This window comes from Eptesicus fuscus, chromosome 5, assembly GCF_027574615.1.
Source record: "Eptesicus fuscus isolate TK198812 chromosome 5, DD_ASM_mEF_20220401, whole genome shotgun sequence".
In the NCBI taxonomy this organism is placed as follows: domain Eukaryota; kingdom Metazoa; phylum Chordata; class Mammalia; order Chiroptera; family Vespertilionidae; genus Eptesicus; species Eptesicus fuscus.
In genome coordinates, this window is record NC_072477.1 from 39,080,490 (window position 1) to 39,092,715 (window position 12,226).

Here is a 12,226-nt window from a genome sequence, read left to right on the forward strand (position 1 = left end):
CACCTGAACAGCCATAGGCAAATTCTTCCAATCTGACAATGGATTCTGTACAAAACCCTACCCTTTGATGTGTATATCTCCACCTTGCCTTAGGACAAATTGTGTTAATAAAAAGCAAGGGGTCCTGAGACAAGGAGAACTTGGTTTATTCAGCCAAGCTTCTCTGACTCCCCATAATGCCTTCCAAAATTATGTCTCGTCTCTGGACTCTTATTTAATTTATGCACAGCCCTTCTCCAGATTGCTGAACCCTTCTAGATGCCGAATCAAGACCACTAGTGTTAAAGTAACCCCTGGAAACTGGTGTAATCAAGGAATGTCTAAGAATGACTCTACCAATCTGTAGGCATACCTGGTTTTATAGGTGAATTCCAGCAAATAAGGTGAATCATATTATACTTTATGATAAAATTGGATTAGTTTCCTAGGAGAAAAAAACACTCCTACTTATTTTAACTTTTGGTGTTAATTAAATAGCCACCATAAAAGAAAAGAAAAGCAATAATAATAGAACAATTCCTTATAGCTAAAAATGGCTTTATTAAATGTTTATTTAAAATGTTCTATTCAGTCCTATTTAAACAAAATATATACGGCAAAATATACAATAATCATATGTATCTCTAGTTTTCCTGGCTGCCCAGAAACATAATCCCCATTTGGCTATTCAACAAAGTAGAATTCTTAACAGGAGTAAAACGAAAGTCCAAAATATTGGTTGTCCCAGACTCTGGGCAGCCAGGTGCATGTGTGTCACCTGAGTATAGTGCTACGATGGTGTGACGATCTAGCAAAGCTACTCCCACAGTGTGACCTTGGCTGTGTCCTTGGCTGCCTAGGTTCTCTTGGCCTCTGTCATTTCCTGAGTCTGGCTCTCCAGCTCCTGTTGATTCTATAAACTAACAATTCTTCCAGAGTTGGTTTTTGTTGTTGTTGTGTTTTTGCTTGGAAGCAAGAAGCTGACTACCAAGCAGTAACTTTTGGCAGCTATATAATTTGAAGGCACAGCATGTAGGAGAAAATGAACCACCATGGAAGGACTAAACAATAAGACCTAAATCTATAATAATATGACAATGAATATCAAAAAAGCACCTTGCCTAGATTTAAGATACTTTCCATACCACACATTTCTCCCAAGTTTGATCTTTTGTTCCCTTTCCAGGAATTCCTGTCATATCTGAGTATTCCTTAACTTCACACATAAGTCTCCCTATGCTTAACGCCCATCTTTCATTTACAATATCATAGACTTTCAAAATGGTGTCATTATGTAACATGATCTATTCAACAGTAGAAATGCTTTAAATTTGTGGCTTACTGTTATAGAAAATAAATTACTGAACTATTTTATTAGCTCACGTTCAAAAGTCTATAAAACAAAATAGGTGAGGCTATAAGAAAATCAAAATTACCCGAGTTTCATTTGCCAATGGAAATAATAATGCCCACCTTATTTCAGAGTATTCATATAAAGATCAAATAAAATAATTTGTGAACATGTTTAGAGAATTATTATTTTAAGGTATGTTCTGTATTCAAATCTTAAGAAACATTTGTGAACATGTTTAGAGAATTATTATTTTAAGGTATGTTCTGTATTCAAATCTTAAGAAACATTGTAAGACACACCATTGGTTTACATACCACTAAGAAAGAAACAATGTAGCCAATTAAAAACTATAACATGCTTCTTTTTCATTTACATGCATGTAAGATGCAGCATTAATTTACATACCACTATGGAAGAAACAATGTGGCCAACTAAAAACTATAACACATTCTTCCTTATTACTTGGAACTTTTCTTAATACCTATTAAAAGAACCCTTAATTAGACATGGATTGCTATATCTAATTCTTGTGCAAACATTAAGAGGAAAACATGAATGAAATAAATTGGTGAAGGTACTCTTAAAACTTCTCATTGGGTCCAACATTGCTGAATCATTTCCGATTCAATCACTAATATCAATGTATTTCCACATAATAGGATTATCTGTGCCATCAAAAATGGTGGTGACATAGCATTTCTTATAAGAATCCATAAAAGTTAAAAAATAAAAAAAAGAAGAAGAACCACCCATAAAATGTTGTTCTGGCTCTTGAACTCACCTCCTCCCACGAACACATCGAATCTACAGCTGCATAAGGAACAATTTCCTCTCAGTGAAATTCAGAAACTAGTTGAGTGACTTCTACACAGCAGCAAACAAGAAAATACCCACATTGGAATGGGTAGAAGAGGCTAAGTAACAGATTCTCACCATAAACCCTACACTTGGCATAGCAACACATCAACACACAACCGGGAGGGAACTCACAATTCCCAGACTCTCCCTGAAGAACAAAGGGTATGGACCTCAGAGCCGGCATTACAACTTTTAAGACTTCCACCTGAGAGATGGGCCCCAAAACATCTAGTTTTGAAAGCCAACAGGGCTTGCACCTACAAGACACACAAGGCTATAGTGAACTAAAAAACAGTTCTTACAGGGCTCACGGGAATTCACCGTGGCTAACCACCCAGGGCCCAGTGTAGAGGCAGCAGAATGAAAGGCTCTCAGGCTTTCCGCGAGAGAGGGAACTGGCTTACCTTAAAAGCTTCGGCGTGAGGAGCAAAAGGAGTTCATGCACATGTCTGGCACGATGGTTTCTGCATCTGCCACCCAGAGGATGCCCCTTGATTGCCTGGCTCTGGTGGCCAACGAAGGTGATGTTTGCAGATCCCACAGGTCTGTAACAAATAAGAGAGAAATCGTTCTTAAGGGCACAGCACAGAGGCAGCAGACAGAAATACCCAGTCTTTCTGTGGAAGAGGTTATTAGTTCACCTTAACAGCTGCAGCCTGAGGGGCAGGTATCTAATTTAACACACACATAGGGACTTAGTACCACCCTATCCAGAGACTGGGTAGGGTGGCAGACATCATAGCTATGCTATACCCAGCTCCAGGCCACTGATGTCTCCAAGAAAGGAGCTTGTGGACAAAAGAAGAAACCGTTCTTAACTGGCTAGCCTCTTTCCCCCACACAGCCCCAGAACTCAGTACATAGGGAGCAGACAGAAATGCCCATCTCAAAGTCTTCCCCTAATAGAATTATATTCGTGTATTTTAAAAGATGCTGCTTGAGGATTTGACTTCCGATCAGCCTGCACACTAGGTATTGCATGGAATCTTACTCTCTGGGACACGGACAGGTCTTGGCACACCATCAACTACTGGGAGTCACTAAGAAAAAAGAAGGCCAATTACAAAGGTTTAAGAGACAGCCAAGAGCTTGTAGAGGGTTAAAATATGTAAGTTTCATCTCCAACATGAGACTGTTCCTTTAAGATTAAGAGAGGCCACAGTTTTACCTAACACATAGATACCAGCACAGAGAGTCACAGAAAATGAAGAAACAAAGGAATACACTCCAAATGAAAGAACAAGACAAAAATCTCAGAAAAAAAGAACTTAATAAAACAGAAATAAGTGATTTACCTGATACAGGGTTTAAAAGAATGGTCATAAAAATGCTCACTGAGGCCCTGGCTGGCTTGGCTCAGTGGATAGAGCGTCGGCCTGCGGACTGAAGGGTCTCAGGTTCGATTCCGGCCAAGGGCACATGCCCAGGTTGTGGGCTCGATCCCCAGTGTGGGGCGTGCGGGAGACAGCCGATCAATGATTGTCTATCATCACTGATGTTTCTATCTCTCTCTCCTTCTCCCTTCCTCTCTGAAATCAATAAAGAAGTATATTTAAAAAAAAAAAAATGCTCACTGAGGTCAGGAGAACAACACATGAACAAAGTGACAGAAAATGTAAGAAAGTACCAAACAGAAATCACAGAGCTGAAGAATTTAATAACTGAATTGAAAAATTCTAAAGGATTCCATATCAGACTAGATAAAGAAAAAAAAAAATCAATGGATTTAAAGACAGGGCAGTGGAATTCATCTAATCAGAAAAGCCAAAAAAGAAAGAGTGAAAACAAGGGAAGATAGCTTACGGGACTTTGGGACAACATCAAGCAGACCAACATTCACCTTATAGGAGTCCCATAAGAAAAAAAAAAAAGAGAAAAGGAAGGCATAAAATTTATTTTTAAAAAATTCCCTAACCTAGGAAGGAAACAGACATCCAGATCCAGGAATCTCATAAAGTTCCAAATAAGATGAACCCAAGAGAGACTCACACCAAGACACATTATAATTACACCATCAGAAGTTAAAGACAAGGAGAAGCCCTAACCAGTTTGGCTCTGTGGATAGAGCATTGGCCTGCGGACTGAAGGGTCCCAGGTTTGATTCCGGTCAAGGGCATGTACCTTGGTTGAGGGCACATCCCCAGTGGGGAGTGTGCAGGAGGCAGCTGATCGATGTTTCTCTCTCATCGATGTTTCTGGCTCTCTATCCTTCTCCCCTCCTCTCTGTGAAAAATCAATAAAATATATATATTTTTTAAAAGACAAGGAGAGAATATTAAAAGCAGCAAGAGAAAAACAACTTGTTATAAGGAAACCCCCGTAAGACTATCAGCAGATTTTTCAGCAGAAACTTTGCAGGACAGAGGGAGTGACATGATATATTCAAAGTGCTGAAAGAAAAAAAAACACTGCCAACCAAGAATATTCTACCTAACAAAGTTGTCCAGAATAAAGGAGAGAGTTTTCCAGACAAGGAAAAGCTGAAGGAATTGCATACCATCAACTACTGGGAGCTAGACTGGCCTTATAAGAAATGTTAAAGGGACTTCATTAAGTTGATAAAAAGGTACTAATTATTTACAGAAAAGCAAATGAAAGTATAAATCTCACTGGTTAAAGTAAATATAGAGTTAAATTCAGAATAATCTAATGTAATAGTGATGGTTGTTCACTTAAAAATCTAGTTATGGGAGAAACCAAGATGGCGGCATAGGTGAAACACCTAACCTGCAGCCGGGCACAACAATTTCAAAGGCACAACTAGAGGTCAGAACGGACATCGTCCAGAACCACAGGAGAGCTGGCGGACTGAAATGCCCACAGCTGGGGGGAAGGAGAAGGCCACGGGGACAATCGGGGGAGCCGTAAAAGCCTGAGGTATGGAGAAACTGGCGGAGACACGAGCACGCGCGCCTGCGGGGAGGATGGAGCCGGAGAGGAAGGGGCGGCTGACGGCCTGGCCGGCGTTCACTGGCAGGAAGGAGATAAAGGCTCCGGAGTGTGCTAAGCGCCGGCTCCGACTGCACTGAGCGCCAGTTCCGGGCGAAACCCTGGGAAGCCAGGCGCAGGCTGGGGGAATGAATCTGGGCTGTGGGGCGCAGGCACAGAGGAGCGGGGGAAGGCAGAGCTCCAGAGGCGCGCACGGGAAGGGGCGCAAAGGACGGACTGTTGCCTGCGCCACTGAACTGCCCTAGCGGGAAGGAGACATAAGCTCAGGACCGTGCTGAACCCCAGTTCCGACTGCACTGAACCCCAGTTCCGGGCGAAACCCTGGGAAGCCAGGCGCACGCTGGGGGAATGAATTTGGGCTGTGGTGGCGGAGGCACAGAGAAGCGGCGGCTCCAGACGCGCGCACTGGAAGGTGCGCAGAGGACGGACTTTTGCCTGCGCCACTGGGTGGCCCTGCTGGGAAGGAGACAGGGACGCCAGACTGCGCTGAGACCCAGTTCCAACTACACTGAAACCCAGTTCCAGGCGAGAATCTGGGAGTCCAGATTCATTAGGGGAGGGACTGGACTGTTTGGCAGTGGGCGAAACTCCAGGGCGCGTTTCTCTCAGAGGTGTTTGCAAGGAATACAGAGGGACACAGACACAGGAGCCTCATAGGGCGGGGCTGACAGGAAGCCAAGGTTGTAGGCTCCACCCTGTAGCTCCGCCCCAGCCAAGCTGAGCAGAAGCTTTTTCCTGCTGAGTGCCTCAGGTAGTGGCTGACCCACACTACATTGGAGACCCAGAAACGAGGGCATCTAGTGGTTGGTGGGAGATGACACCAGATTTCAATCACTTGCATAAGGGAGGCATTCTAGAGGCAGACTCAGTGAGCGCCAAGGCATTGCTGCATCAAGACCCGGCCCACAAACATGTCTCCTGCACAGCAACTCTTCCTATATAGACAAAGAGGGTCCTCACGGCCAATTGGCCTGGAGGACAATTCCTCCCAGTGACACCAACAACAATCAAGACTTAACTGTACAAAGGAGGACCAAGATGGAGACATAGGGCGGCAGCCTGATCGTTGCCTACCACAACAATATTGAGACTACGACGGGAGAGCAGAGCAGACACCAGCCAGAAAGACCGGGGGGCTGGCTGAGCAGATGCTCTACAACTAGAATAAAAGAGAGGGGTACGCAGGATGATGCTGATGCCGGTGACCCAAAGTCCACACTTTAAGAACTATGGCTCAGGCGACACAATGGTGGCCTGGAACGTGCTCGGCGCAGTTCCCCCGGCGGTCTCCGGCTGAGGGGACGGCTCCACTCGCTGCCGAGCACGGACAGACGAGCCCCTGGGAGACATGGGGAGGGAGACTCCGTGCTTGCTGACCTCCGAGTCCTTCAAGAATCTCAATGCCCCGAAGTGGCCAGGTGCGCACGCTCAGCGACTGGCCACCGTTGCAGACCCAAGGGCCGACGCAGCGACACCGGACCAGCCCACCGCCGGGCACCGGGCACACCAGAGCCTTGCCGAGCCCGCCGCCCAACGAGTTCTGCGGCAGCCGCTCTGGAGCTCTGAGAAAATGACCGAAGGAATTGCTGAGAGGGAATTGACCAACAGGAATTGGGATCAAGAAGACGAAACCCCGCTGAGACCCGAGTCCAGGCGAGCCTGTGAGCCTCTGGGCTCAGATGTGGTCACACGCCTCTGGGTCTAGGTGAGGCCTCACGCCCCTGGGTTTGGGTGAGGCCACGCGCCCCTGGGTCCAGGTGAAGCTGGATTCCGGGTTCGGGTGAGGCCATGTGCCCCTGGGTCCGGGCGAATCTGAACCCTGGGTCCGGGTGAGGCCGTGGGCCCCTGGATCCGGGTAAGGCTGGGTCCCGAGTACGGGTGAGGCCGTGAGCCCCTGGATCCGGGTGAGACCACGCGACCAGGGGTCTGAGAGAGGTAACGCGCCCCTGGGTCCGGGTGGCTTCGTGCACCTAGGTCCAGGTGAGGCCACGTGCCCCTGGGTCTGAGAGAGGCCACGCACCCCTAGGTCCGGGCGAGACCATGTGTCCCTGGATCCGGGTGGGGCCTCGTGCACCTAGGCCCGGGTGGGGCCGCGTGCCCCTGGGTCTGGGGGAGACCAGGCGTCCCTGGGTCCGGGTGAGACCGTGAGTCCCTGGATCCGGGTGAGGCCTCGTGCGCCTAGGCCCGGGTGAGGCCACGTGCCCCTGGGTCTGGGGGAGGCCAGGCGTCACTGGGTCCGGGTGAGACCGTGTGTCCCTGGATCCGGGTGAGGCCTCGTGCGCCTAGACCCGGGTGAGGCCACATGCCCCTGGGTCTGGGGGAGGCCAGGCATCCCTGGGTCCGGGTGAGACCGTGTGTCCCTGGATCCGGGTGAGACCTCGTGCACCTAGGCATGGGTGAGGTCACGTGCCCCGGGGTCTCAGAGGCCAAGCGTCCCTGGGTCCGGGTGAGACCATGTGTCCCCGGATCCGGGTGTGGCCTCGTGCACCTAGGCCCGGGTGAGCCCAAGTGGCCCTGGGTCTGGAAGAGGCCAAGCGTCCCTGGGTCCGGGTGAGACCATGTGTCCCTGGATCCGGGTGAGGCCTCGTGCACCTAGGCCCAGGTGAGGCCACGTGCCCCTGGGTCTGGGAGAGGCCAAGTGTCCCTGGGTCCGGGTGAGACCATGCGTCCCTGGATCCGGATGAGGCCTCGTGCACCTAGGCCCGGGTGAGCCCAAGTGGCCCTGGGTCTGGGAGAGGCCAAGCGTCCCTGGGTCCGGGTGAGACCATGTGTCCCAGGATCCGGGTGAGGCCTCGTGCACCTAGGCCCGGGTGAGCCCAAGTGGCCCTGGGTCTGGGAGAGGCCAAGCGTCCCTGGATCCGGGTGAGACCATGTGTCCCTGGATCCGGGTGAGGCCTCGTGCACCTAGGCCCGGGTGAGCCCAAGTGGCCCTGGGTCTGGGAGAGGCCAAGCGTCCCTGGGTCCGGGTGAGACCATGTGTCCCAGGATCCGGGAGAGGCCTCGTGCACCTAGGCCCGGGTGAGCCCAAGTGGCCCTGGGTCTGGGAGAGGCCAAGCGTCCCTGGGTCCGGGTGAGACCATGTGTCCCTGGATCCGGGTGAGGCCTCGTGCACCTAGGCCCGGGTGAGCCCAAGTGGCCCTGGGTCTGGGAGAGGCCAAGCGTCCCTGGATCCGGGTGAGACCATGTGTCCCTGGATCCGGGTGAGGCCTCGTGCACCTAGGCCCGGGTGAGCCCAAGTGGCCCTGGGTCTGGGAGAGGCCAAGCGTCCCTGGGTCCGGGTGAGACCATGTGTCCCAGGATCCGGGTGAGGCCTCGTACACCTAGGCCCGGGTGAGCCCAAGTGGCCCTGGGCCTGGGAGAGGCCAAGCGTCCCTGGGTCCGGGTGAGACCATGAGTCCCTGGATCTGGGTGAGGCCTCGTGCACCTAGGCCCGGGTGAGCCCAAGTGGCCCTGGGTCTGGGAGAGGCCAAGCATCCCTGGGTCCGGGTGAGACCATGTGTCCCTGGATCCGGGTGAGGCCTCGTGCACCTAGGCCCGGGTGAGCCCCAGTGGCCCTGGGTCTGGGAGAGGCCAAGCGTCCCTGGGTCCGGGTGAGACCATGTGTCCCTGGATCCAGGTGAGGCCACGTACACCTAGGCCCGGGTGAGCCCAAGTGGCCCTGGGTCTGGGAGAGGCCAAGCGTCCCTGGGTCCGGGTGCGACCATGTGTCCCTGGATCCGGATGAGGCCTCGTGCACCTAGGCCCGGGTGAGCCCAAGTGGCCCTGGGCCTGGGAGAGGCCAAGCGTCCCTGGGTCCGGGTGAGACCATGTGTCCCAGGATCCGGGTGAGGCCTCGTGCACCTAGGCCCGGGTGAGCCCAAGTGGCCCTGGGTCTGGGAGAGGCCAAGCGTCCCTGAATCCGGGTGAGACCATGTGTCCCTGGATCCGGGTGAGGCCTCGTGCACCTAGGCCCGGGTGAGCCCAAGTGGCCCTGGGTCTGGGAGAGGCCAAGCGTCCCTGGGTCCGGGTGAGACCATGTGTCCCAGGATCCGGGTGAGGCCTCGTGCACCTAGGCCCGGGTGAGCCCAAGTGGCCCTGGGTCTGGGAGAGGCCAAGCGTCCCTGGGTCCGGGTGAGACCATGTGTCCCTGGATCCGGGTGAGGCCTCGTGCACCTAGGCCCGGGTGAGCCCAAGTGGCCCTGGGTCTGGGAGAGGCCAAGCGTCCCTGGATCCGGGTGAGACCATGTGTCCCTGGATCCGGGTGAGGCCTCGTGCACCTAGGCCCGGGTGAGCCCAAGTGGCCCTGGGTCTGGGAGAGGCCAAGCGTCCCTGGGTCCGGGTGAGACCATGTGTCCCAGGATCCGGGTGAGGCCTCGTGCACCTAGGCCCGGGTGAGCCCCAGTGGCCCTGGGTCTGGGAGAGGCCAAGCGTCCCTGGGTCCGGGTGAGACCATGAGTCCCTGGATCTGGGTGAGGCCTCGTGCACCTAGGCCCGGGTGAGCCCAAGTGGCCCTGGGTCTGGGAGAGGCCAAGCATCCCTGGGTCCGGGTGAGACCATGTGTCCCTGGATCCGGGTGAGGCCTCGTGCACCTAGGCCCGGGTGAGCCCCAGTGGCCCTGGGTCTGGGAGAGGCCAAGCGTCCCTGGGTCCGGGTGAGACCATGTGTCCCTGGATCCAGGTGAGGCCACGTACACCTAGGCCCGGGTGAGCCCAAGTGGCCCTGGGTCTGGGAGAGGCCAAGCGTCCCTGGGTCCGGGTGCGACCATGTGTCCCTGGATCCGGATGAGGCCTCGTGCACCTAGGCCCGGGTGAGCCCAAGTGGCCCTGGGCCTGGGAGAGGCCAAGCGTCCCTGGGTCCGGGTGAGACCATGTGTCCCTGGATCCGGGTGAGGCCTCGTGCACCTAGGCCCAGGTGAGCCCAAGTGGCCCTGGGTTCTGGAGAGGCCAAGCGTCCCTGGATCTGGGTGAGACCATGTGTCCCTGGATCCGGGTGAGGCCTCGTGCACCTAGGCCCGGGTGAGCCCAAGTGGCCCTGGGTCTGGGAGAGGCCAAGCGTCCCTGGGTCCGGGTGAGACCATGTGTCCCAGGATCCGGGTGAGGCCTCGTGCACCTAGGCCCGGGTGAGCCCAAGTGGCCCTGGGCCTGGGAGAGGCCAAGCGTCCCTGGGTCCGGGTGAGACCATGTGTCCCTGGATCTGGGTGAGGCCTCGTGCACCTAGGCCCGGGTGAGCCCAAGTGGCCCTGGGTCTGGGAGAGGCCAAGCGTCCCTGGGTCCGGGTGAGACCATGTGTCCCAGGATCCGGGTGAGGCCTCGTGCACCTAGGCCCGGGTGAGCCCAAGTGGCCCTGGGTCTGGGAGAGGCCAAGCGTCCCTGGATCCGGGTGAGACCATGTGTCCCTGGATACGGGTGAGGCCTCGTGCATCTAGGCCCGGGTGAGCCCAAGTGGCCCTGGGTCTGGGAGAGGCCAAGCGTCCCTGGGTCCGGGTGAGACCATGTGTCCCAGGATCCGGGTGAGGCCTCGTGCACCTAGGCCCGGGTGAGCCCAAGTGGCCCTGGGCCTGGGAGAGGCCAAGCGTCCCTGGGTCCGGGTGAGACCATGAGTCCCTGGATCTGGGTGAGGCCTCATGCACCTAGGCCCGGGTGAGCCCAAGTGGCCCTGGGTCTGGGAGAGGCCAAGCATCCCTGGGTCCGGGTGAGACCATGTGTCCCTGGATCCGGGTGAGGCCTCGTGCACCTAGGCCCGGGTGAGCCCCAGTGGCCCTGGGTCTGGGAGAGGCCAAGCGTCCCTGGGTCCGGGTGAGACCATGTGTCCCTGGATCCAGGTGAGGCCACGTACACCTAGGCCCGGGTGAGCCCAAGTGGCCCTGGGTCTGGGAGAGGCCAAGCGTCCCTGGGTCCGGGTGCGACCATGTGTCCCTGGATCCGGATGAGGCCTCGTGCACCTAGGCCCGGGTGAGCCCAAGTGGCCCTGGGCCTGGGAGAGGCCAAGCGTCTCTGGATCCGGGTGAGACCATGTGTCCCTGGATCCGGGTGAGGCCTCGTGCACCTAGGCCCAGGTGAGCCCAAGTGGCCCTGGGTCTGGGAGAGGCCAAGCGTCCCTGGATCCGGGTGAGACCATGTGTCCCTGGATCCGGGTGAGGCCTCGTGCACCTAGGCCCGGGTGAGCCCAAGTGGCCCTGGGTCTGGGAGAGGCCAAGCGTCCCTGGGTCCGGGTGAGACCATGTGTCCCAGGATCCGGGTGAGGCCTCGTGCACCTAGGCCCGGGTGAGCCCAAGTGGCCCTGGGCCTGGGAGAGGCCAAGCGTCCCTGGGTCCGGGTGAGACCATGTGTCCCTGGATCTGGGTGAGGCCTCGTGCACCTAGGCCCGGGTGAGCCCAAGTGGCCCTGGGTCTGGGAGAGGCCAAGCGTCCCTGGGTCCGGGTGAGACCATGTGTCCCTGGATCCGGGTGAGGCCTCGTGCACCTAGGCCCGGGTGAGCCCAAGTGGCCCTGGGTCTGGGAGAGGCCAAGCGTCCCTGGATCCGGGTGAGACCATGTGTCCCTGGATCCGGATGAGGCCTCGTGCACCTAGGCCCGGGTGAGCCCAAGTGGCCCTGGGTCTGGGAGAGGCCAAGCGTCCCTGGGTCCGGGTGAGACCATGTGTCCCTGGATCCGGGTGAGGCCTCGTACACCTCGGCCCAGGTGAGCCCAAGTGGCCCTGGGTCTGGGAGAGGCCAAGCGTCCCTGGGTCCGGGTGCGACCATGTGTCCCTGGATCCGGATGAGGCCTCGTGCACCTAGGCCCAGGTGAGCCCAAGTGGCCCTGGGTCTGGGAGAGGCCAAGCGTCCCTGGGTCCGGGAGAGACCATGTGTCCCTAGAACCAGGTGAGGCCTTGTGCAACTAAGCCCGGGTGAGGCCACGTGCCCCTGGGTCTGAGAGAGGCCAAGCGTCCCTGGGTACGGGTGAAGCCAGATCCTGGGTCCGGGTGAGGCCGTGCGCCCCTGGATCCATCCGGGTGAGGCTGGGTCCCAGGCCCGGGTGAGACCACGCGCCCCTTGGGTATGGGTGAGGCCACGTGCCCCTTAGTCCGGGTGACGCCGTGCCCCTGGGTTCGGCCGAGACCAAACCAG

At 55.4% G+C, this 12,226-nt stretch overlaps 1 protein-coding gene across 1 annotated transcript in view; it reads right to left on the bottom strand.

Moving 5' to 3' along the window:
• STYX (serine/threonine/tyrosine interacting protein) overlaps positions 1-12,226 on the bottom strand; it is a 94,476-nt gene that overhangs the window by 16,137 nt on the left and 66,113 nt on the right. The window contains exon 11 of the mRNA XM_054716060.1: positions 2,596-2,736. Within this exon, the coding sequence (XP_054572035.1) occupies positions 2,597-2,736 (140 nt within the window). The 3' untranslated portion in view covers position 2,596. The remainder of the gene's footprint in view (positions 1-2,595; positions 2,737-12,226) is intronic.